Here is a 27,573-nt window from a genome sequence, read left to right on the forward strand (position 1 = left end):
TGTAAGAAATCAGAGGAAAACTTGGATTTTTTTCTGGAAGGGGATTTTAACAGACAAATACCAGTGCAATTCATAATGCTATCTGTGGTCTGATCCAATCATTATATTTTAAATTTACAAGACGTGCTAAAAGGGAGAGATGGCAGACGGGATCATTCTTAAGATCTGCTCATCTCAACAGTGTTAAAGAGGCTGCAACCGTTGCATCTGCACCAGACACCAGGGCCCCAATTTGGTTGTTGCCTGTTATGATTGGAATGAATTGTTTAGGCTAGAAAAAGTGACCAAATTGGGATCTAGTTCAGAGAAACAATCTGAAGCTTGGATGGTAAACAGAAGCCTCTTCCAACTCTGATTTTAGCCAGGGGGGAAATAACTTCCTTGTACATAATTCTGGCAAGAACAGTAGGCATATGTAAGGTATAGAGTGAGAAGAGGAAAAGGCCAGATGTTTGCTATAACCTTGGTGCCATGGGATGGGGAAAGCTGAGTGATTTATGTAAGCATATCCTTGCAACTGCTAGATGGAGCAACAGCCTGATTCTGAGAAATAGTCATTTTGGCCATACAAGTTTTGCCTTCTGTAATCAGCAGTGAAATAACGGCCCCACGGATTTCAACAGAATAAGTGTCAATCCTATGCAGTGTTAAGAGTGTTCCAAATTTTTGAAACATATTTGATGGATGATTATCAGAGTAGTATATGTAGTTGTGTAGCTCTTGAGTCCACTAAGGAGAGTTAAAGCATTGAAGTATTCCTTATAAGGGAAAAAGGGCACAGTTTTCCCTGAGAGATTAGAAAGGCCTGAAGCCGCAGGGGGAAGCACTCTGACCTCAGAAGCACTCCTTTTCTATAAAACTAAATGTTAATATTATAATTTATAGGAATAATAATTTCTTATACTGATTACTAAAAGGGAGGAGTATGTTTATATTAATTGGCTGTTAGTCTGTATTTGATTTTTATTGGGACTTTTTGAAATGGATGTTACGTTTATTTTCCCTGAGGGAGCGGGGGGCCTGAAGCTGCAGGGGGAAGCACTCTGACCTCAGAAGCACTCCTTTTTCTATAAAACTACATTTTAAAATTTCCTGGTTGCCAGAGAATCCTGTAAAGGACAGAGGACATCCCAACAGAGAGCGGAGCAGCAAGCTGATGCATCTTCAAGAGACTGGCTGGACAGAAGTCAGAAAAACGAGGTCCTTGGTCTGCTCAGATACAACAGACATATGGTTTGGAACACTAACTGAAGTTTGTTTATTGTTATTTTTATAAATGCAAGTGTCACAGGGTGGGATCATTCGGTCATAGTTGTGAACTCTCTCAGTTTTTTTAAAAAGATATTTATTTGATACTGCTTTTTGAATTAAATAGGTTACAGTTGCTTATTGTATTCCAAAGTCTTATCTATGAAAATACGGTTGCAAGACACAGCACTGACACAGCCACATGTTTGTATGCTACTGCTTAGCATTTTGGAAAGCATACAATATACAGATCTGTTATTGACTGGTAATTGCATATTTTAATTGAAATACTGCCTTTTAAGCTTTGTAAAACCTCTGATTTTCTAAACCAGTTTAAGTGACTTGTGGATCTACTGGTGAAGGTGAGCTTAGCCCACCAGCCAAGCATTTTGGCCTGGCAAGTGTTTGATAACTGTTGTTTTTTCTGACTCTAGACAGCAAAAAATCAAGTTTATTGAGTTTCTGGTGAATGACAATCAATCATACAGATGACACATTTGTAGGCCTCGGTTCTGAGCTCAGCTGATCTAGTAGGTGACACACTAGTTCCATTATCTTTGCTTTGGCAGTAGTGAGTAGTAGATGGTATTGCGTACAAGAACACAACATGGAGAATTGAACAGGAACATTCCTAGTGACTGTAAATAACAAGAATTTGAATTACTGCTTGCTGGAAAATGATTTAATAGAAGATCTGACTCAGCTTAGTCTTTCTTACTGAATGATGCAGCAGTTGTTTCTGTTTAAGATACACAGTAAACCTAGTTTGGATTATACTTAGTGGTTTGAAGGAAGGAAAGAGCCAGAGCTTCCTTTGCCCAGTTCCCTGGATCCCATGGGAGAGATAGAAAGAAAGCACTTTTAAGAACGTTGTCATTTGCCCTGAGCCCATTTTTGGGAAAGGGCGGACTATAAATTGCCTAAATAAATAAATAAACAAGACCAACAAGTGCTAATTTTTTAAAGCATGTTTTAAGTCATTGTTGTTGTTTTTTTAAAAAAGAAAAAAACACCTTCAATTGTGTTTATCTGTTTCCTTTATAAAGTTTATATCTCTGCTACCTGGCACTACATTTTATGACACGCGTGGCCCGGCCCGACAAGGTCTCATTTATGTCCGATCCGGCCCTCATAACGAATGAGTTCAACACCTGTGCTGCTAGAATGCTTGCTATTAATGCAGCTACGGCTTTGATGCCCCTGGGTGCTACTTCTTGTTAGATAAGATAGTTATCCTGACCAACAGAGGGAGCTATAACAATGGCTGTGTCTAGTTAGTATGCCACTTCGGGATGAAAGTCAAAGAACTAAGGAAGGAGTTATGCAATGTTTACTCGGATGCAAGACGAGGTTTTCTCCCCCCTCCCCTGTACAGGTATGCCATAAAAAAAAAGAGTGGTCATCTTACATTTGCATAAAGGTTACAGTTATGTTCAGTAATGATTTTTTGTGTGTGGATTCACAATTTAAAGGGGGTTATTTTACATTCAGGGTTGTCTTCCTTTTGAATAAGTATGGTATTTGTTGCTAGTTTATTACATGGTTGCTTACAATGAACCTTAGATCAGAGAAGCTAGGCTTCTGTTTTCTTTGAATGAGTCCTTTGAATGCTCCCTTTTCTCAGCATTATACAAAGCTCCAAACACCACTATAGGCTAACACAACCCCATTCCAGCTCTGTCTAATAGTAAGAGCATGTGAAACAGGTTTCTGGGCAATTACAGTTTTTCCTGACCTCCTTGCCAGGTGTTTGCTGCAAAGCCTTTCATCATCATATTCATGAAACGTTCCCATTTTCTAATAATTAATTTATCAGGCTTTGGATCCAGTTGTCAGACGTGTAACTTACTGGAATTGAATTGTAGAATAGAAATGCTTGACATGACTAACGCCATGATGTGCCTTGATATGACCCCTGCTTCACTAACCCTGAGAAATGTAGCAAGTGCTTTTTCCCCAAGCATATTGTAACCACAAGGAGTAAAATCTCACATCCAGCCACGAAGCCATCTGCGGTTTTGAAGTCAACATCTTCAAGGTCCCGTTCTCTGAGAAAGAGATAAGGCCCTGGGAAGACCCTGCTGTCTCCGGGGGTGTGAAGAGGGCTGTATTGTTTCCCACTTTTGAAATGTAGAAAAAGCTGGCCCCAGCCTTGGACCAGTATCAAACTCAATCTGCCTTTCTGCTGACTGTTTGTTCTCAATAAATGGATTAATTTTTGAAACATTATGATCCGTCTTTATTTAAAGTTCCACGTCTTGACACCAGTCTGATACTGCAAAACAACTTGCAGCCTTGACCTCACTAAAGTTAGCTGCTGTTTTTGAATATATTCTGAAACTATTATGTATGCTTGGTTTGGCCCAGTACCTATGTCAATTTAAAAGAAAATCTGGGAGTATAAATCAACCACAGATTTGTTCTTTATTGCAGGTCATCAAAGAAGGATATCTTCAAAAAGCTAAAATTGCAGATGAAGGCAAAAATTTAAGGTAGCTGATTCTTTGACTTTATAGAAAATGGAAGGAGAAATGACAAACAGTTAATCTGCTGTTTTATATATTTTGTTATGTAAGAAAGATTTCAATTTGGTAAGTACATGTGTAGATAGATAGATAGATAGATAGATAGATAGATAGATAGATAGATAGATAGATAGATGATAGATAGATAGATAGATAGATAGATAGATAGATAGATAGATAGATAGATAGATAGATAGATAGATAGATAGATAGATAGAGCAAGAACCCCGTGGCGTAGAGTGGTAAAGCTGCAGTACTACAGTCCTAAGCTCTGCTCACGACCTGAGTTCGATCCCAGTGGAAGCTGGGTTCAGGTAGCCGGCTCGAGGTTGACTCAGTCTTCCATCCTCCCGAGGTTGGTAAAATGAGTACCCAGCTTTGCTGGGGGCAAAGTGTAGATGACTGGGGAAGGCAATGGCAAACCACCCTGTAAAAAGTCTGCCATGAAAATGTTGTGAAACCAAACCCAGAGTTGGAAATGACTGGTGCTTGCACAGGGGATTACCTATATATATAGGTAGTAGTAGGGTATCAATATATATATATAGTATGTCACAGAAGTGAATACAACCCCTCACATTTTGTAAATATTTAAGTATATCTTTTCATGTGACAACACTGAAGAAATGACACTTGGCTACAATGTAAAGTAGTGAGTCTACAGCTTGTATAACAGTGTAAATGTGCTGTCCCCTCAAAATTATGCAACACACAGTCATTAATGTCTAAACTGCTGGCAACAAAAGTGAGTACACCCCTAAGTGATAATGTCCAAATGGGGCCCAAAGTGTCAATATTTTGTGTGGCCATCATTATTTCTCAGCACTGCCTTAACCCTCTTGGGCATAGAGTTCACCAGAGCTTCACAGGTTGCCACTGGAGTCCTCTTCCACTCCTCCATGATGATGTCACATAGCTGGTGGATGTTAGAGACCTTGCGCACCTCCACCTTCCATTTCAGGATGCCCCACAGATGCTCAATAGAGTTTAGGTCTAGAGACATGCTTGGCCAGTCCATCACCTTTACCCTCAGCTTCTTATTGTATAACAAGTTTTATTAAATTTAACAAGAAAAATTAGGGAATTGGGGAAATGATCAGGGATAGGATACAGAAAATAAAAGAATAGATTACAGTTATTACTACATCAAGAAGAACAAAAGAAGTATAATTAATTATACCTGCAAGTACTCAAAATTAATACATAGATATTACCTTTAAAGTCTACAAATATTTTATGATCTTTTGATATTACTGTAAAATTCTCCTGTTTTACCAACTATTTAGTGGCAGATTCCAGATTCTTATCTATCATATCTGTGATCATACAAAACCAAATCTATGTATCTTTAATCGACATAAAGCAACAGAAGGAAGAAGAAAAAGAAGAGAAAGAAAGGTTCAAATTCTGGTCTTCAGTACTAGCTTATTAACCAAGAGGTTTCAATATGTAACAACAGCAGCTGCATCTCTGTCTAATTTACAAAGGAATCTCAAGGCTAAACAAAAATAAAACAAGCTTCTCATTAACCATGAAGGGCTTCTGAGTTAGATGGGTACAGTTATGATACTCATGTCTTATTAGCAGATGTTTTCAAAAAGAAAAGAGCAAAGGTAAGCAAGGGAGGAGAAGAAAAAACCCACAAACCCCTGGAATGCTGTTTTTACAGCAGCCCTCGTCTCAGAAGGCACTAGTCATTCCCAATTCCTCCCACAGCTTCACACTAAACAGAAAGGGGAACCTTGATCTATAGGGAAGATTCATCTCACTCCCATCAAAGTGAACTCATTTACTTCCCTGAAAAGCAAAGGAAAAAGCTCTTAGTGGATTGATTCATTGGCAGACATCTCCATGCATGGGAATGAACAAAGGGACCACCTCACCAACCATTCAAGAAAAAGCAAAAATATTAAAGGTATGTACACATTTTCCTTATATATATGTATGTGTGTATGTAATTCTAGCTACAATAGTCCAAATTCCAATTAAACAGATTAACTTTTTAGCCTTACATTAACGTATATTTAAATTTTCAAAAGTTTTACAAGTTGTTAGAGTCATTGAAACCCCTCTTTTTTAGATTGTTAAACTTCATTATGATTTTGAGCTTTGCAGAAAATCACACCAAACCAAAACAAGCTTCCCTTTCAATTTGAAAAATAAAAAAAACAAATAATCCTGCTTTAGGTTTGAAGAATCCCTCAAAAAAAGGGGGGGGGGATTCAAAATTAAGTCCCATAATATTGTGCCTATAATCTCTTCTTATAGTTTGAATAAAAATGAAGATCCCCTAGTTCGAAAATCAGAAAATCAGAATATCCATTCTAAGATGTTATGTCAGATCCATAATATTATGCTCATGTCAAGCCACTGTATAGTAAGAGTTTATATTCTCTTCTTCCTGAAAGCCTTCCAAGTCATAATCCTTGCTGTTGGACTTGCTCTGAGGCTGTACATTTTAATTGAGTCGACTGATTTTTTCCTTTCATTGCTGAGCATTTTTATAAAAAGCTTTGGAGCCGAATCGATGTTATCCCCCCCCTTTTTGTCTCAGTGAACTGTAGGTTTAGTTTCTCCTGCATAAGTGCATAAACTGCATTCATTTTAAAATCAGGCAAGGCAATCTCAGGGAATTGTTGTTTCACTTTTGCCCACTTCTCAGGCAGATTTTATGCTCTTTGATATCTCTGTTCTTGTATATTTTCCATATTTTCCATTTCTTTACAATTCTCCAGGAATTTTCCCATCTGTTCCTTTACCAATTCTGTTAAAATACCAAGTCCCTGCCTTATGGAGAATATAGTAGCCATAAAATCTTTTGAATTATTCATGTCTTTCCTGCTGTTATAATCAGTATGATAGTAGAAATCAGAAAATAAGTTCAGAGTGCCAGGTTGAAAATCCAGAAATCCAGCTTTTCTCATATAAAGTCACATTCCACCTTTGATCAAGCTTTGTATAGTATGCTGGTAGTCCAATTGTCACTTATTTAATTTTAAACCAGATCTATCCACAACTATATACTCAGTCCAATTCCTTTTACTTGAAATAAAGTCAATAGTTAGCTTGTTCTTTTAATTTTAGAAGCCTCTCTTGTGGGGGGGGGGGGTCTTTTAGCCTCCTCCCCCTCTTTTGAACAGCCAAATTTGGTTTTATAATAGGACTTTAGTTGATAGGTTACATTCCAGTGTGAACTTACTTGCAAGGTATAGTTCGTTAGATGAAGTAGAAAAATGATTAGAAGAAAGTATGTTGTTACTGGTAGACACAGCTAGTGCCGTACAAAATGGCAATTGTCGCAGTGGGGCTTCAGGATAGACAAAGAACCAGGCTTTGCCCACCAACGAAATCCCTGGGAATGTCGTTTCCCATGCTGTCAGGGCTCCCCCTCCAGGGCTCCCCTCGGGTATCTGGGCTTCCCAGACCCACTCAATCTGCTCAATTCGGGGAGTTCGCAAGAGCAGTGATCCCCCCCGACTTGCTGAGCTGAAGCCGGAACAGGAAACTCTCCACCCTCAGCTTCTTTAGCAAGGCAGTGGTCGTTTTGGAGGTGTGTTTGGGGTCATTATCACGTTGGAATACTGCCTTGCGGCCCAGTCTCCGAAGGGATGGGATCATGCTCTGCTTCAGTATGTCACAGTACATGTTGGCATTCATGGTTCCCTCAATGAACTGTAGCTCTCCAGTCAGCAAAGGGTTCATTGAAGTTTCAAAATGATCAAACTTGTCTTTGTTCAAAACTAAGTTTCATTTATTGATTACAACAATGTTACTCTCTACATGGATTCATTGAAACTGATAACAGATAGCTTGAGCCATTGGTATTTATGAATATACATCAAAGACTAGGGCTTTAAACTACTTCTCATAATAAAACTACAGTTGTCCGTACAAGCAATACTTTCACACGCCTGCTTATCTTGTACCGGTGATGGATGCACTCTCCCCCCTGGTGGTGTCCTTGCTCCGCTAGGAAGGCACCGGGGAGGCGAGCTTGGCGCTCTGCACTTCAAAGGCCTCTACGGGTCTTTGGAGTCTTGGCACCTTCCTTCCCACCCCTCCTCCTTCTCTTGCAGGGCACAGTATTAGTAGCATGATATTTTATTCAGTAATTATATTAGTAGACATAAAATAAGCATAGTCATAGAGCATCATTAACTTCAATGAAGCATGGCCTGACAGTGCCGGCAGCACTCATGCAGCCCCAGACCATGACATTCCCACCACCATGCTTGACTGTAGGCAAGACACACTTGTCTTTGTACTCTTCACCTGGTTGCCGCCACACGTGCTTGACACCATCTGAACCAAATACGTTTATCTTGGTCTCATCAGACCACAGGACATGGTTCCAGAAATCCATGTTCTTAGTCTGCTTGTCTGCAAACTGTTTGCGGGCTTTCTTGTGCATCATCTTTAGAAGAGGCTTCCTTCTGGGACGACAGCCCTGCAGACCAATTGGATGCAGCATGCGGCATATGGTCTGAGCACTGACAGGTTGACCCCTCACCCCTTCAACCTCTGTAGCAATGCTGGCAGCACTCATACATCTCTTTCCCAAAGCCAACCTCTGGATATGACGCTGAGCATGGGCACTCAACTTCTTTGGTCGACCATGGCAAGGCCTGTTCTGAGTGGAACCTGTCCTGTTAAACCGCTGTATGATCTTGGCCACCGTGCTGCAGCTCAGTTTCAAGGTCTTGGCAATCTTCTTAAATCCTAGGCCATCTTCATATAGAGCAACAATTCGTTTTTTCAGATCCTCAGAGAGTTCATTGCCATGAGGTGCCATGTGGAACTTCCAGTGACCAGTATGAGGGAGTGAGAGCGATAACCTGCTCCCCCTTCACACCTGATACCTTGTACCACTAATGAGTCACATGACACCAGGGAGGGAAAATGGCTACTTGGGCCCCATTTGGACATTATCACTTAGGGGTGTACTCACTTTTGTTGCCAGCAGTTTAGACATTAATGGCTGTGTGCTGCGTAATTTTGAGGGGACAGCACATTTACACTGTTATACAAGCTGTAAACTCACTACTTTACATTGTAGCCAAGTGTCATTTCTTCAGTGTTATCACATGAAAAGATATACTTAAATATTTACAAAATGTGAGGGGGTGTACTCACATCTGTGACATACTGTATATTGATACCCTACTACTTTTTAAAGGAAGAAACTTCAGTGGGAAAATTACCTGATTGTAAAACCATTTCTTATCTCTGATCCTAAATCTTATTCATCTTAAGATCAATTTAGTGGGTGAAACGTGGGTGTATGCAGTGTGTATAAAGCAAAGGCTAAACAAAATCCTTTTCTGAAAAAAGTGAACTTGCAACACTTTCAATGTTAAGGGCACCATGCTGTGTTTTTTTAAGCACTATATGAGTGAGCTGCAGTTCTTATGCCACTTCTTCCCTCAGCTTTAGGCATGGCAAACACATGGATCATTCTGCCTCGATCCTAATTTAAGAGGAAGGGAAATCATTGCTTTTCAAACAGAAGCTGGAAATGTCATTTGTAATTAGTGATTTCTGTGTGTGAAAAGTGCATCTGAGGATTCAGGGGGATGGATTAGAAGAATCTAGAGACAACTGAAGATCCATCACTCTATTGGTGGATTCATATATTTATGTTTCCCCCTAGTTGCACTAATTCAGGAATTCACAGTTGGAGGTGGTGGAACAGTCTCCTCACAGGAGTGTCCCACCTCTTTTTTCACCTATTCTCACAGATTCTTTGATGTAGGACACATTTTACCTATTGATTTTCTCCGATCATTGGTCTTCAGTTGGCTTTTGACCTAGTTTAGATTGGTACCACCACTACTTTTTTGTTTAGGATTTCTTTGGGTAAGAGTGGTTGTTTTAAAAGACATAAAAAGTTGGAGAGAGACTAGATCCAAAGGTAGATGGAAACCTTTACTTATAGTTGCAAGCACCAGTTGTTTCTGATTCTGGGGTGATGTTGCTTTCACAATGTTTTCACTGCAGACCTTTTACAAGGTGGTTTGCCATTGCCTTTCCCAGTCATCTACACTTTCCCCCCAGCAAGCTGGGTACTCATTTTATCAACCTTGGAAGGATGGAAGACTGAGTCAACCTCAAGTCGGCTACCTGAACCCACCTTCTGCCAGGATCGAACTCAGGTTGTGAGCAGAGCTTAGGACTGCAGTACTGCAGCTTTTCCACTCTGCCCCATGGGGCTCTTTTATTTAGAGCATGCAGACTATAATTTTTAGTGAGCAATCTGTTGACATAGTGAGAGACTTGATTGGGAAAGACCTCTCTCTCTCTCTCTCTCTCTTTAATATCTGTGATGCTTGGTGATATTGGAGAATGCTGTGTGACAAATAGTGTGAACTAACAGAGATGCTCAGAGATCCTAACTACAGTGTTTCATCCTATTTGATGAAGAAATGAGACTGGCGTGATGAAATCATGCATTTATAAAGCGTTATAAGTTTACTTAGTGAGCTGTGAAACTATTGTCCCCTTCCCAAAAAAACCAGCAACTTGTCAATGGACAGACAGGAGCAACTGAACCTTCCAGTATATAGGCTTAAGTAACAGCTGAAGTTTGACAGTTGAAGGCTGGCTATCAAAGGGTGTGTGGAAGAGAGTGAGCTAAGAAACAGGCAAAGGTTGTGGATGACCAAATACTGCTGCAGAAAGGTGCTGGATGAAGGGGTTAAACAGAGATATGGTCAACATCAATGTAACAAAATTCAAGTCCAGTGGCACCTTTAAGACCAACGAAGTTTTATTCAAGGTATAAGCTTTCATGTCCATGCACACTTCAAATACATTGTAGTTATAAAGGTAAAAAGGTAAAGGTAGTCCCCTGTGCAAGCACTAGTCCTTTCCAACTCTGGGGTGGCGTTGCGTGTGATGTTTTCACGGCAGACTTTTTTTTTACGGGGTGGTTTGCCATTGCCTTCCTCGGTCAAGCTGAGTACTCATTTTACCGACTTTGGAAGGCTGAGTCAACCTTGAGCTGGCTACCTGAACCCAGCTTCTGCTGGGATCGAACTTGTGAGTAGAGCTTTGACTGCAGTACTGCAGCTTTACCACTCTGTGCCATGGGGCTTATTGTAGCTATAGAATAGGTTATAACTGCATTTATAGTTTAATTTCACTGTATGTCCTTTGTCAGCCACTCTGTTAATTTTGAGTGTAACTTTGTTAATTTACGGGCAGAAGCCTCACTTGGGAATCTGTCACTATCCCTGTCAGCTAGATAAAATCAAGATTGCAAGCTAGGAAACCCAGAGCACCCAGTAAGTACAAAGACTGGTAGCATCAGTGTAAAATAACTGTTATGAAGAGTTGTGTTACATTGTGGCATTTCTGCAAAATGTGACAAACCCTGCTTTTGTTATTATGCTTTTGTTGCATGCCCAAATGTTTAGCCAGTTTGGTGTAGTGGTTAAGTGTGCGGACTCTTATCTGGGAGAACCGGATTTGATTCCCCACTCCTCCACTTGCAGCTGCTGGAATGGCCTTGGGTCAGCCAGAGCTCTGGCAGAGGTTGTCCTTGAAAGGGCAGCTGCTGTGAGAGCCCTCTCCAGCCTCTCCAGGGTGTCTGTTGTGGGGGAGGAAGGTAAAGTAGATTGTGAGTCGCTCTGAGACTCTTCGGAGTGGAGGGTGGGATATAAATCCAATATCTTCATCTACTTCACAGGGTGTCTGTTGTGGGGGAGGAAGGGAAAGGAGATTGTGAGCCGCTCTGAGACTCTTTGGAGTGGAGGGCGGGATATAAATCCAATATCTTCTTCTTCTTCTTTAGGGCAAAAATGCATCCATCAATGACCACTTCAGGGAAAGAAGTCCTGCTCTTATTATTACAATTGGAAGACTGAGATATTTTTTATTGTTTGGATAAACTTGGAATTGTCCCTTCAGACTTCAAATGCCTACTGCTTTGAGGAACGTACAGCAATGCAAACTGAGTTGGTCTTATAGTGTGCTGCCATCAGGTGTCCATTTGCCAGAATGCAAATACAATGGCCGCAGTATGATTGCCGCATAAATTCTTTGCCGTCAAGTTACAAAATAACCATTCCTGTGATGCCACATTTTACCTAGCAAAGTTGTCCAGCGTTTTAAAATTTACATTGAAAGTGTTGCTTACAGAGACTATACATCTGATTGGTACACTTCATGCATCTCTTTGCATTACATCGATGTAGCTTTCTCGTTTCTCCTACTGTGTTATTGTTGCCATCTCTCTTTAGAAATACCGGGGGAAGTCCAGAATGATTCACTTTCTTGAAATGTACTTAATCTGCTTCCGATTCCTTCTCTCCATATTGGCGATTAAATGTTCTTCACAAATTAGCTCATGCGGCCGAAATAGGGTTAGCTGTTGCTGAACTGATTTTCCTCGAGGTACAGAAGTCCTGACTGCATTTGTATTTTAAAATATTCTACACTTGTATTTGTACATTAAAAATATTTAAAGACCATCTGCGTGGAATAATGTATTGAATGCCTTCTTCCTGGCAATTAATGTTTTTTTTTTCAAACATTTACTTTTAAAAAGACTTTGCATATCTGCTTCTTCAGACAAGCAGAGAAATAAAGGTACAGTCTGATGTTAAAATCACATATACAAGTTGAAATTTGAATATAGGGACTAAAAAGCATTCATTTGGCAACCACTAAAAGCCATGTGGTTTACCTAACTATAGCGAATCATTAAACATCAGGAGCTTTGTTCTGTTAGTCAGTAAGCTCAGAAACCAGTATCAGCTCATAAATGCTTCAGTCAACCTTTGCTGTAGCAGCCAAGGGTAAAATAAAACAAGTGTGCTCTTCCTTGGTTTTCTGGAAGATTGCATGACATCGTTTAGGGAAATAGGCAGGGTACTGGCACTTTTGGAAATCTGGCCAGTGGTTAAATTCAGTATCTGGACATTTGTTTAATCCTGTCTACTTTGGGGCATTTTTAGAAGACTGTTCACAAAATGAAGGCAAAACCGCATCGTTCAATATTACCCTGTCACTTCTAGTAACATTAGCTTTTGCCTTACTAAGGCTCTTAGAATCTACTCATTTTTTGTTCACATTTATGAACACACATGTGAAGCTGCCCTATACAGAATCAGGGTCACTATTTGCTACACACACTGGTAGTAGCTCTCCAGGATCTCAGGTAGAGTCTTTCACATCATTTACTGCCTGGTCCTATTAACTGGAGATGCAAGGGATTGAACCTGGGATCTTCTGCATACAAAGCAGAATCCACAGCCTCTACTCAACATATGAGGGTGCTTCAGTTCTTTCCTATTTGTGTTTATTTTGTATCTATGATCCTGTTCCATGTTACACACGAAGCTGCCTTATACTGAATCAGACTCTCGGTCCATCAAAGTCAGTATTGTCTACTCAGACTGGCAGTGGCTCTCCAGGGTCTCAAGCTGAGGTTTTTCACATCTATTTGCCTGGACCCTTTTTAGTTGGAGATGCCGGGGATTGAACCTGGGATCTTCTGCTTACCAAGCAGATGCTCTACCACTGAGCCACCGTCCATACCTTGGTTGGCAGCATATCACCATAGAGTTTCTTCGTGGTACCTTGGTTTTGCTACCTATCCCAAGATCAGTGGCTATGGTGGTATGAATTTGCATATGCTCCTAAATTGGAGCCCTGAAGATTATATTATCAAGGGCTACCACACTACTGTAGTAATAAACTAATTTGGCCTTATGCGTGGCTAACTTTTTTCTGAATATTATTTACATCTTCCCATGTAAGAATTTTTTATATATAAATTCTATAAATTGTACCTTTATTAAGTGTTTAAATGGTGGACAGGAAATAATGGTTTTCCTCTTTCCTCCGGGGACAGGGACAAAGGGTGATGCTTGGCGAGCAGCTTCCCTGTGGTACCCACTTATATGTGGAGTGCCGCAGGGAGCTATTCTCTCACCTACATTATTTAACATCTATATGCGCCCCCTTGCCCAGATTGCCCAAGGTTTTTGGTTGGGTTTTCACCAGTATTCTGATGACACCCAACTCTATCTGTTGATGGATGGCAGACCGTCTTCCACCCCTGAACAGCTGTCAAAGGCGTTAGGAGCCATGGCTGGATGGCTACAGCAAAGTCAACTGAAGTTAAATCCAACTAAGGATTTAACCTGTACCTGAATCAAGGGAGGGTGGGTTCATGCATCCAGCTCCCAGACCTGAATGGGGCCACTTTGGTTCCCGCCCGGCAGGTGAAGAGTCTGGGAGTGATTCTGGATGCCTCCCTTTCCATGGAGGTCCGTATCACAACAGCTGCGTGGTGTGCCTTCTTCCACCTGTGGCAGATACCTATCCTCCCAAGATTTGGCTGCAGTGATCCATGCAAGGGTCACTTCCAGGCTGGATTACTGTAACTCGCTCTATGCTGGCTTGCCCTTGAAACTGATCCAGAAACTGCAGCAGGTGCAGAATGCGGCAGCTCGCCTGCTGACTGCATCACCTATACGGGTGAGCATACGGCCAGTGCTCCGTGACCTGCACTGGCTGCCTTTAGAGTACCGATCTGTTTCAAGGTTAGTTTTGACTTTTAAAGCCTTACGCAGCCTGGGACCAACATACCTACGGGACCGTCTCCTTCCATATACACCCCGGAGGTTGCTTCGTTCGGCCTCCCAGGATCTTCTGATAGTTCCCGGCCCAAGAGATGCCCGTCTTGCCTCTATCAGGGCCAGGACTTTCTTGGCCCTGGCCTCGACCTGGTGGAATCAGCTCTCAATAGCGATCCGGGCCCTACCTGGCCTACTGTCCTTTTGTAGGGCCTGTAAAACGAAGCTGTTCCACCAGGTCTTTGGATGAGGCAGCAGGCATCCATCTATTAGATCGGTTGGCCTCCCCCTAAGTCTCTATGGCCCACTGCATCACTGTATTGTGGAGCTATACCATCTTGCTCATATCACCTTGCTGAACTAACTTACTGCACTTACTGAATGTTGAATTTGCTTTTTATCTTGATTTTATTGTGATTTTAATTTAAATTGTTGTACTCTGCTCTGAGCCCCCCAAAAGAGGGAAGGGGCGGAACAGAAATAAACTAAATAATAATAATATCTGGATTTATGCTATGTGTCTTTTACTCCCAACTTTATTACACAATAGTTGTAATATTTCTGATTGATTATTGTATGGGTCCACTGCTTTCTCACTTGTTCATAAATGACTTGGAGTGAGTAGTGGGGTTATCAAGTTTGCAGATGACACCAAATTATTTAGAGTGGTTTAGACAAAAATGAACTGTGAATAGCTCCAAAAGCATCTCTTTAGATTGGGGAAATGGCATTCAAATGGCAAATGAGATTCAATGTGAGCAAGTGTGTAAAGCAATGCATACTGGGGCAAATAATCCCAGCTTCACATTTACACTGATGGGATCTGTGGTGGCAACATCAAACCAAGAAAGGAACTTTGGGATGGTAGTGAATAGCTGGATGAAAATGTCAACTCAGTGTGTGGCCACTGTGAAAATGGCAAATTCCATGCTAGACATAATTAGAACAGGAATAGAGGATAAAATTGCCATTATCATCCTGCCCATATACACCCCTTATATTCATATTGCTATCACGCTGCAAAATCTATGGTGAGACAATACTTGGAATATATTATATGCTTCTGGTTACCCCACCTAAGAAAGGATATTGTAGAGCTTCGAAAGGTGCAGAAAAAAGCAACTGAAATGATCAGGGGGCTAGAGCAGCTGCCCTGTGAGAATCAGATAAAACACTTAGGGTTGTTTAGCCTAGAAAAAAGGCAAGTAAGAGGAGATTAAAATTATGTATGGTATGGAAAGAGTGGGCAGGAAGAAGCCTTTTCCCCTCTTCTCCAACTGGCAACAGCTCTCAAGAGTCTCAGACAGAAGTCACATCACCTACAGCCTGGTGCTTTTAATTAAAGATGCCAAAGATTGAACTTAGGACCTTCTGCATGCCAAGCTCCATTGTTGAGCCACAGCCCCTTCTCCAGTGAGTCATCACTGATACTAAAATTTAGGACAGATAAAAGCAGGGGTGACCAAACTTGCTTAACATAAGAGCCACATAGAATAAACATCAGATGTTTGAGAGCCACAAGACATGACTGTCATATGTTTGAGAACTGCAAGACAGGAAGGAAGGAAGGAAGGAAGGAAGGAAGGAAGGAAGGAAGGAAGGAAGGAAGGAAGGAAGGAAGGAAGGAAGGAAGGAAGGAAGGAAGGAAGGAAGGAAGGAAGGAAGGAAGGAAGGAAGGAAGGAAGGAAGGAAGGAAGGAAGATAGATGGGGGAGGGAGAGGTGAAAAGAAATCAACTTTAACTTTAAATGCATTATCCAAGTCAGCCAATGGCAGGTGGGGGTTTCATGAGCCACACAATATGTGTGAAAGAGACACATGTCACAATTTGACCACCCCTGGATAAAACTAAGTACTTCACACAATGGATGTAATCACATGAGCAATTTGTTCTGACATACCCCCCACACACACACACACACATCTGGCCCCCATGCTCCACTCATCCTTTCCTCATGCTATGACAACTCCCAAATGGATTAAATAGGGAAGCACTTCCATAGTGGGTTTCCAGCATCTGATTGCCCAAGCGCACCATGGGAATGCATGAGTGGCGTGATCACTTAAATCCGTTTCCAGCGAGTCCTTTTTTCCCATCCAACCCCACTCCAAGGAGCACTCATCCCCTTGTGCACATGCACAGTGGGACTTTTAAAAAACATATCCCGCATGGGTCCATAGTTGTGGAGCATTTGCACTGTGAATGGACAACCATGGGCCTGTGCTGCTTTGGTGCTGGCTGGGTACCTGCCATCTGATCAAAGTGGGGTGGCACAAACTCAGATGGCTTATCCAGGTGTGAGGTGCTGCCACTGCAACCTGACTCTCTGAATTCACCCATTGAATTGTTAAGTTGTGGAACTCGTTGCCACAGGATATTGTTGTGATGGCCATATTGGAAGGCTTTAAAAGTGGAATGGACAAATTCATGTAGGACGGGGCTATGTGGCTATTGATGATGATCTTCTCCCTCCTGTATCACAGGCAGTATGCATCTTTGTATCAGTTGCTGGAACCACAGGTAGGATACTTTCCTTTTACTGCTGTTGCAGTCTTTCCTGTTTGGGGACTTCCTAGAGGCAGCTAGATGGATACTGTGTGAGCAGAATGCTGGACTAGATGGGCCTTTGGTCTGAGCCAGCATGGCTCTTCTTATGTTCTTACGTTGATATCTCATATCTGAAAAACTGCCTTTATACTCCCCAGAGATAGTTGTACTTTGCCAAGGCAGACCTTCTGCTTGTTCTGACTTGCAGGCAAGTTTGGCCTACAGCTTCCTGGGCTGGGGTTTTTTCTGTGATAATGCCAGTATTATGGAATGGCCTTCTTGTGAGAAGCCCTTCTTTTGATGGTTTTCTGGTACCACCGCAAGGCTAAATTATTTAAAGGTGCTTTTAAAATATAATTGGCTCAATTAGCTTGGTCTCAATGCTCACGTGTATGTTTTTGGTTTGCTCTTAATTCTGTTCATCTTTTTTTTAAAAATTGTTTTCTTTGGTTTGGATCTAGGTGAGGCAGAAAGATTTTGGCCAACAGAGTGTAAGTCTCTTGCCTCCCCTTTCCCACTGCAGACCCAATGCTCCCCCACATACTGACCTTCACTGGGGGGCTTATCGGTGTGTAGCCTGAACTTACCACACATGAGCCAGCCACTTTATTATTAGATAATGATTAACAGCAACCCAAGTAGTAAAGCATGCAATCTGAATTCCAGGCCCAGACATTTGCAATTCGACAGATGAAGATTGACACGAATTTTGTCACATGTGGCGTGGATCTGTGTAGGGAGATGGTTTTACACAAGCAGCCCTCCTGCCATTTAAACATGAGGCAATATGGCTGCGCAAGACTACTCTTGATGTATGGCTTATGGGCAGTTAAATCTGAATAAAGATAAGGCAAGAGTACTGTACTACATAAGTTACTGAATGTTTGAATTAAACCTTACCTCCAGAAAAAAAGGTTTTAGGGTCACTTCACACATTATGCAGAGTAACGGAGTTACTGGATGTCAGAAGACATCTTTACCTTGAGGCTGCAGGTAAGCCATGTGCTACTATTTTTCCTAAGTGATTAGAAATTAATACTGCTTGTAAATTTTGTCTGTTTGAACCCTTTTACTGCCTGTAAATCAGATGTTTAATGTTTAATGAGAAGAAAGAGGGGATCTACTCCTGTTTTTTAATTCAACAGACCTTTGCAAACTACAAAGATATTTAACTACATTTAATGGCGGCTCTTTTGAATGGCAGAGGTTTTTTATATATATTTTACAATATGCTTTTAAAAAACAGGCAGATTTCTTTCCTTTGGCTTAAAATGAATGGGGGGGAGTAGTATGGGCTGTTTCAGTTTTTCTTGATTAGATTAAGGGGCCAGGCACATCCTTTTCTAGTTTACAAAGAGGCACTAAAGGGAGACTTTTTTTACCTTGAGGTGTTTGTTTTAAGCTTCATAAATGGGGATAATAATTTAATGCTGTAAAAAGGTTTATTTGTGATCTGTCTTTTTCAATATTTTTTGTAAATCTTAGGGGTTAAAAAGAACAAATATGGCAGAAGAGAAGTCTTCAAAAAAAGAGGTATATTTTGCATTCCTCTCAGTTTTAAAATCAGTTTGTTGTTGTTTTTATAAGAGGGGTGTGTGGTGGGGGATAATTTAAAAATAAGGTGACTGCATGATTTTTCATATTTTTGGCATTTTAATATGCAGGCCAGAAGAGACCACAGGGCTGTGAAGAATGGTGGAAAATGATACGTTCAAAAATACCATGTGGTAAATAATTGATTTGCCTTTGTGTGTGGGGGTGGCAGGTGAATGAATTTAAGGGCTTTTTCCTTTAAAAAAAAAACAATTTGAAAAAGCTATTTTTTTTTCATTAGGCCAGCATGCCCCTGACAAAGATGAAAAAAAGGAAAATTTCCCTCCTCCCTTATCCCTGTTGGAAACCAAGAGACGCCTGAAACCACTGTCTGGTAAATTTTAAGTTTTGCTTCACTGTTTTGGATTTTCATTTTAAAACGCAAGCTTAATGTTAAATTTATATGGTGGGGAAATGATTTTTAACTTTGTGCCTATGTAATAACTCTCCACCGTAGATGAGAAAAGGCACAAATCTGATGAAGCACATGTGGACTCTAAGCAAAACATAGCAGGCCAGCAAATGCTAGGGGGTGTTATGAAACACAAAGGAACCCTGAAAGGTGTGTGTGTGCATGTGTATATATATATATAAACCGCATGACTGTTTTGGCTTGCTGTGTTAATAATATTTTTGCTGAGGCTTGGCATTTTATTTTCATTCAATCTTCTCTCCAAAAGATGTCAAAAACCAGCGATATCCTCAGAGCACAATGATCTCCACCTCGCTGAGGTCTGGACACAGCCACAAAACATTAGCACAGCAATCCAAGCTGCAGACTTCCATGAAAGGATCATCCACCCCGCCCCAGCCAAAAGGTTGTGGTAAAGTGAAAAGGAAACACACAAACCAAGCAGACTGTAAACACCTACAAAAGGGTGCTTTTGAACCATCCTCTAAGAAACAGAAAATTGACAATGCTAATGTGGATGCATCTTTTAGGGACACGTATGAACGCAAGCTAAAATTGCTGATAGCTACAACAGCTGGAATGCAACCAATTGCTGACCATGCAAACAATTGCTGATCATGCAAACAGTTTTCAATCATTGGGTATAGACAGCTCCTGCAACCCCTTAATTGCTGCTTTTAAAGGCATTCTTATGGGTTTCTGGAAAGCTTCTGAAATTATTTTACAAGCTGATTCGTTGTGTAAAAACAGGGAAAGGGATGCAAGCCGGGTTAGAGGCTGTCAGCCCCTCATTAATATCATTAATTCCCCTTTTAGCAAGATATGTGAGCGTGTGTTGAAATTGCTTGGCATTACAACAGTTGCCGTGCAAATACTTAACGGCCAAGCCACAAGCTTTCCTTCTTTGGGGTTAGATGGTTCTTGCAATCCCTTAAGTGCTGCTTTAAAAGACAGCCTTATGGGTTTCTGGAAAGGCTCTGAAATAATTTTACAAAGTTCTACTATATGTCCAAATGGGGGAGCCCTGCAGATAGGTGCAAGGCCTCATCACACACACCATAGGAAAAGCAAGCATTTGAAACTGAGAAAGAAAGGTTTGGCAAAGAGTCCTTCAAAAGCACCTCAAGAATGCAAAATAAATCTAGACAAAAAAGAAGTGGCTCTCTTTTAAGGTTTCTTAACATAGTCAGGGCCTCTGAGAGGCCAAATGTTAACACAGGTGATGACACCTCTCTCAGCACAGAGGTAGAGCCTGCTGCTACCTCCATTTTGCCAAATAACAATGCAGCCCCTGCCTCTGAGTGTGCAAATGATAATTCAGTTCATGGTGCCCTCTCAGTGCAGAGGTAGAGCCTGTCACCAATTTGGCAAATAATAATGCTGCTGCTGAATAAGGCCCCTCGTCACCCCCAGAAAAACTGTCCCCTAGCCCTGATACACCAAAAAGTTGGAGAGTGGGAATGACATCTTGCAAACTTGCCAATGGATCAGTATTCAGAGGTCTTCAGGTTTGTAAAAGCAGTTAAGCCACCCCGCCCTCATACAAGAGGCAATACGGGAAGCTATTCAGGGCCCTCTTAACTATATCAGAGCCAGAGTCCAGGTGGTGATTTAGTGCAGCTCCATATTGATAAGGTGGGGCTAAGCAATCCCCTGCATTCTGTAAGGGGGCCAGCAGGTGGCTTTCCTGCTGATGAGTTTATAAATCAGATGTCAAACCTCATGCAGAGTAATGCCGAACTTCATCTTCATGGAACCCTGCGCTTAACTATGACGGTAATAAGGAATAGAGGAGGGAGAGGGAAGAGAGTTATAAGTACCGTCCTCTATAGTGAAGTTATCAAAAAGAAGCAGCAGCATTTATTAAATCCAGATCATGGCAATCGTATGCTGTGCTTTGGGATAAGTCTCATTGGTGTTATGTCAGAGAAGTTGGTAACCATCCCTGAATTAACAGAAAGGGCACGGCTGTTGCACAGAGAGCTTGGGTTTTCAGATGAGCAGGAGATATTATTATCAGATGTTGTCACCTTTGAAAAGCATTTAAAAGTAAATATAGGTGTGGTATTGAATGGTGGTAAAGGTTGGGAAATTTTTAGAACAGGACCCCCTGTATACCAGAGAACCCATTTTGTTTTGAATCATGAGAATCATTATTATGGAATAATTAATTTGAAAGGGTTTTATGGCCAGAAAAATTATTGTCATTTTGAGGAAAGCTCTGAAGACCTGTTTTCTGAATACATTAAATGCACCTCCGCCAAAAACAGGAGTCTTCTGGCTATCCTAGCTGGTGTACAGATGAGGGGAAAAGGGCCAAATACATACAGGATTACCTAGAGAAAGAAGGTTTTCAGTTGCGTCCTGAACACATAGCTGTCAATCCTGCAAAGAGGCAGATTGCAAAATTATTTTTAAATTCCTTGTGGGGCAAGTTTGGACAGCATTCAAACTTGGTAAACACTACCATAGTGAGGGATGCTACCAAGCTTCTAAAATTTGCCTTTTCTCCAGCATATGATGTGTCAGGGTTTAACATAATTGAAGATGAAACAGTAAGCATGTCCTCGAAACACGCAAAAGATACAATTACCTTAGCTGGCAACACGAATGTTCTGATTACATGTTTTACAACATCCTATGCACGGTTAGAATTGTATGAAATTTTAGACAGGCTACAGGACCGCGTTGTTTACTATGACACCAATTCAGTCATTTTTGTCAGTAGGGAGAGGGATTTTATTCTGGCTCGTGGAGATTATTTAGGATATCTCACATCCGAACTCCCACCAGATGAACATATCACAGAGTTCACATCAGTAGGTCCTATAACCTATGGTTACAAATTGTTGGGTGGAAAGGTGTGCATGAAAGCCAAAGGCATCACCCTCAATGTTTCTAATTGTGAAAAAATTAACTTTAATACCTTAAAGAATCTGGTCTTAGATTACACTGCCGAGCAGGCATCTAAAGAGATCAGAGTCCAGCAACCCTCCATCATAAGGAAAAAGAATCAGTGGCTTATTGAGACAGGGCCACTTAAGAAAACCCTCAAAGTCGTTTATGATAAGAGGGTCGTTGTGGACAAATACAGAACATTGCCATGCGGTTTTTAAAATGGATGTATGGTGGAAACATCCATTTTCTGCAGTACTGGCAGGGCTAGCAATTGTGGCAAGAGTGTCTTTGTAAAAAGTATTTTGGGCAATGCTCAACATGTGATTTTTGTATCACCTGATAATGTCGTGTGGTTTTACAGCTATTGGCAGAATCTGTATGACAAAATCCTCTGTAAAATCACATCTGTAAAGTTTGTTGAAGGGCTGCCTGAAACCCTAAATGATGATCAACTGCTCCCCGCTAATAAAGTAAGTTTGATTATAGTGGATGATTTGATGGACTCTGCTTGTCAAAACCCTGAAATTGAGAGAGTCTTTACCAAATACGTGCATCTTTGGAATCTGAGCATTATATTTATTACTCAGAATATTTTCTTTTGTGGAAAAAGCACCAGAACCATAAGTTTAAATACAAAATTCCTGGTTCTATTTAAAAACCCCAGGGACAAATTACAGATTGCCACTCTGGCCCGCCAAATGTACCCGGGGAAGGGATGTCAAATACCAGCTGCCTGGCAGGAGCACCAATGTTGTTGAAGCTAGGCCTCCCCAATGGTGGTGGTGTGGTGAATACCTGGGACCTGGCAGGAGTTTCCATGTTCTCAGCAAGAGCCTGCACATGTGTGTTCAAGCACAAATGGCTTCTTTCCTAAAATAACCTGGTGGGGGTGGGCCCCAGCCCCCCAGCCCATTTGCTATTGGTCAGGGGTGACTGGGCGTGTTGTTAGAGGGGTCACACAGACCTACTCAGGCCTTCTCAGTGGCGGCCCCCATTTTCCAGGGTGGGGTGCCACAGGTTGAAGTTCAATGATGCTGCAGTGGGTGGCGCTGGAGAAGGGGGCAGGGGAGGGGGCTACATGTGATTTCCAGCCTGCTCAATTAATATGCAGGATTGCTACATCAAAGTGAGGTGGACGTAGATGCTGATTGGCCTGGCTACGCCACGTGGTGTGAGTCAGTAAGGTCATTTCCTGGAGGAGATGCTTAATTAATTAAATATGCGGGGTAGCTACGTCAGGGTGCGGCATAGATGGTGATTGGCGAGGCTAGGTAACATGGGGGTGGGACTAGACAGGACACCTCCTGGTGGGAGGCGCTTAATTAAATATGCGGGGTGCCTACATCATGGTGGCGCCCCCAAAATAGGTTACTTCCATACTCCATTTGACAGTTTCCGGTCACGTGACACTGGGGTCATGACCTGGGTAACATCATTGGGGTCATGACCCTGATGACGCAGTTTCTGGTTATGTCACCAGATGTTATGTCACTGGCCATGCCCTTTATTAATTATGCATGGGGTTGACACAGTTTCCAGTGACATCACCAGAAGTGATGTCACTGGCCATGCCCCCTTCATTAATAATGCGTGGGGGTCTATTTACTACTAGTATGCATCTGGCCATTCCAACTAAGGTGGGGTTCTTCCTTTCTGCTGTTCCATTTTTGTTCATGTGTGTATGGCACAGTTGTCAGGTGCCTATATCATTTTCCTTTAGGTACTGCTTCACTTCTTTACTTGTATATTCTCCTCATTGTCTGTGAGGAGTCTTTTGTGGCTTTCTTTGGAACTTATAGTTGGCTGCTGCCAAAAACTCTTGGAGTTTCTCAAGTGTTTCACTCTTTTGTTTCAGGAGATATGTGACAGTGTACCTGAAATAGTCATCAATGAAAGTCATCTGGTGTTGGTTTCCTCCTGGGTCTGCAAATGTCATGGTGTAAAGTGTAAAAATACACTATCTGTAAAGGATGTGTAGGCATGTTTTCACTGCCTTTAGGAAGTGAGGAATGTGTAGTTTTTGCCTTTATGCAGCATCTACCCTTCATATATGTTTGACATGACTTCATCTTCATGTCCTTGGTTAACCCTCAGTTTTCAAGCTCTTTTATGGATTGTGGGTGCCCATGTCCTAGACATCTGTACTACAGATAGAAGCAGTTGCTGTGGCAAACTTGTGTAGCAATTCTAACTCCCTCATTTGGTTGTGTAAGCTTATACAAATGCTCTTTCGGTATAATTTCTTTCCCCTTCTTAATCTTCCATTGGTTTATTTGAAATTTCACTGTAAGAGCATTGCTGATGAGGCATTTCTCAGGCAGAAGGCTTCTCTCTAGTTCTGGAACATATAGGACATTTTCCACAAGGAGTTTAGGTATTCCTTTAGATGGCCCACAGCACTTTCATTTCCAGTTCCTTCTGCAGTGAAGCTTTTTCCATCAGCAAGGAAGATCTCCTTTGTGCTGAGATCAAGATCTGTAAATAAGTCCTAGTTGCTTGTCCTGTGGCTTGTGGCACCTGAATCAATGTACCATCCATTTGACGTGTTGCTCTGCATAACTTTTAGACATCCATTTCTTATCCCCTTGCAGCTTTCTTAGCCTTTTCTTTGGGTGATTTCTTTGTTTAGCTCTCCAGATTGAACTTTTTTTTCAGATTGGACCATCGGACTCTGGAAGACTGCGCAACAATAGTGTCAGTATTTGATTGTCTTTCATATCGTTTCCAAGTCCACACAGCTGTTCCACCATTTCTACCATGACATTTACATGTTCATGCATACCTTGTTCTCTGCCAAGTCTCATTTTATATAGTTTATGCAGCAGATATAGCTTGCTGTTAAGGTTTGAATGCTTATACACTTCCACATAGCTTTAGTGGTTTCTTCTTTTCTTATGTGGATCAGCTGATCATCTCCCACTAACAGGTTTATTGTTGCTTTTGCTTGCCTGTTTTTCTTTTCCTACTGGCTGGTCTGTCAATGCTTGAAACATCCCAGATATATCATCATCACCGCACAGAAGCATTTCCAGTTTGAACTTCCACAACTTATAACTGCTATTATTCCGTTTGGCCACTGCAAACTTAATATCTGCACAGTTTACCATCTTCCTCTGGATTGACCATGGCCCTCCTTTCTCTTACTGACTCACAATTATAGCTTTCTTGCAATTTATCCTAAGGTCTTGGCCCATAACCTGTACTTACATTAATTCAGCTCATAACAGGCTGTCATCAACATAGTCAAGCCTGTCTTTTCAACTGTGGTACATACTTTTGGCATGTTCACATTTGTTTGGGTGTACTGTACACTTAAAACATCTTATGCATACTCCTAAAAATGCAGTCTTGTGTCTGTTTTAGCTTCTGTAGTTCTGATAGCTGTTCTCCCTCTACTTTCCTTAATTTCAAATAGATATAAAATGTTTCTCTTTCTTGCTACCTTCCCCCTTCTTTTCATTTGTCTACATCACAATCTTCCCACAAAGAATCCTAGGAAATATAGTCATTGTAATCAGATTACAGACATTTCCTAAGAACTGAGTTGAAGAAATCTACATTCAGAAGTTCATGTTTTTCCTGACTTTTTCTTCTTCTATCACTTTTGTTTATTTCCATATTATCTGAGATGCTGGATAAATATGTGTGTGAACTTGTACAAACTGTGAATAATTTGAAGCCATTGTCTATCAATAAAAAATTATTTCACACACAAAAAAGAATGTTTGTTTAATTAGTCAAGTCATTTTTATGTTGTTCTTATGTTGTAACTTGACGGCAGGGCTTTTTTCGTAGCAGGAACTCCATTAACTCCTTTGCATATTAGGTTACACCCTCTGATGTAGCCACTCCACCAAGAGCTTGCAGGGCTCTTCTTACAGGGCCTACTGTAAGCTATTGGAGGATTGGCTACATCAGGGGGGTATAGCATAATATGCAAATGAGTTCCTGCTACAAAAAAAGTCCTGCTTGATGGCCAAAAAAAAAAAATCCCATCACACCACTTGTATTTTGAGCAGACACTTGGAAGAGCTTCTATTCTCCATTTTGAAGCCCAAGAGTTGGCTATCCCAAACATCTTCAAGGAATTTTTGAGAGCTAGGTTTCTGCCTTTGAACTAACTTTTACTAATACTAGACAAAACATCACAAAATAGTGATTGCAAGCTTCACCAGACTGGATGATAAGAATCACACAACCCTCTCAAAGAAGGTGCCCCCATCTACTATTGTTTCCAAAGGACTAAAGTCAAACCAGAGAAACTCTGTAGTATAAACTGCTTCAGTCTCGGAGAAAGGCAGGGCTTTTTTTCTGAGCAGGAATGTTGGCTCGGAGTCAGGGGTGTGTGGCCTAATATGCAAATGAGTTCCTGCTGGGCTTTTTCTACAAAACAAGCACTGGAGAAAAGGAAATCTAGCTGATCCTAGAGTATGCTCAGGCTTCCATGTACTCCTTGTGGCTGCAACCAGAACTGCATTTTAAAAAGAAAAAGAAAGATGTTCAGCTGGACACAGCATGACACGGACTTTGAGAGCTCTCCAGCTGAGTTCCTCAAGGTGCTGCTGGGGTGGACCTCACACCCCCCCCCACCCCAGCCTTGGTACCCCACTGCAGTTATCTTTCTCATGCCTCATCTTTTCAGAAACATTTTCAATAAATTTATTTGAATTTATTACTGAATAAAAAGTTTGGCATCATCATAAAAAAATAAAAAAAAAACTCACAGAGCTGCTAAGCCTGAGACATCTGAGAGCAGATGTAAGAAAATGACTCAATAAACTTTTAATCAGATGAGAGAGGAGGGAAAATAGAACTCAGCATATCTTTTATTAAGAGGTGCTTTTTGAGAATAATTACAAAGTGAGACGGATGGTGAGTGGCTCTCCCATAATGTGGAGGTAACGCTTTAAATTAAGGTGCCAGTTATAAATGCTTTATTCTTATTTATGAAATGATCTCTAAATGCAACTACTTCCTCAAATAATGTATTATAAAGTATGTTATAAAATGCATTAGTAATAAATGCTTAGCGGATGATGCGATGAGAATCTGTTACAAAGGATATTATAAGACGTAAATTGTATTAAACCCTGTGGTTTGCATCTTTAATACATGAATTTAAGTTGCTATCCTGTTTGCTATAAAGTGGCTTGCATATCATAAATAATAATAAACTAGTTATAAATGGCACCTTAATGTAGGGTGTTACCGAACAGTGAAACACTGGAAGTTAGCAAAGTGATTTTTATCTCTGTCTAAATGTGAAACTTTCTATAATGTCCCTGGATATTCCTTATGACTCACTCTAATGTGGTTAATGCAGTTTCTGTATTTCAAAACCTAATCCACCATACCTTAAAAAAAAAAAAAAGTGCCTCAAGGAGAGATCATTGATTGTAGTCTTCAGAGATGTGACACAAGTCGTCACGGCATGTTTCCCGTCAGCACTAGCTGCTGCAGAGTTTGAGCCTCTTCTTCTCTGGACTCCAAAAATCCCAGAGATATCCATAAAATCATGACCCTGTGGGCTGAGCAGGGACAGGTTTGACAGAGCCCTATTGTGATGGCTTCCCAAGGCTTGATCAAACCTGCCATACCTTATTGGTTTGATGAGGGACCCAAAAGGTGCTCAGTTTGACAGGAGTCACAAACAATAAATACATTCAGAGATGTCAGGTGATGAGCATTCTTTCTGTTTTGTTCTGTTATTGGCATTTGTGCCACTGGTATTATGAGCCAGAGGGCACTTTGCTATTTTCTTTTAATG

General features: G+C 41.1%; 1 protein-coding gene across 1 annotated transcript in view; it reads left to right on the forward strand.

The window, feature by feature from the left end:
- ARHGAP15 (Rho GTPase activating protein 15) overlaps positions 1-27,573 on the forward strand; it is an 884,620-nt gene that overhangs the window by 97,667 nt on the left and 759,380 nt on the right. The window contains 2 exon segments of the mRNA XM_060257451.1: positions 3,682-3,740; positions 22,168-22,276. Of these exon segments, the coding sequence (XP_060113434.1) occupies positions 3,682-3,740; positions 22,168-22,276 (168 nt within the window).

This window comes from Heteronotia binoei, chromosome 16 (assembly GCF_032191835.1).
Source record: "Heteronotia binoei isolate CCM8104 ecotype False Entrance Well chromosome 16, APGP_CSIRO_Hbin_v1, whole genome shotgun sequence".
Lineage (NCBI taxonomy): Eukaryota > Metazoa > Chordata > Lepidosauria > Squamata > Gekkonidae > Heteronotia > Heteronotia binoei.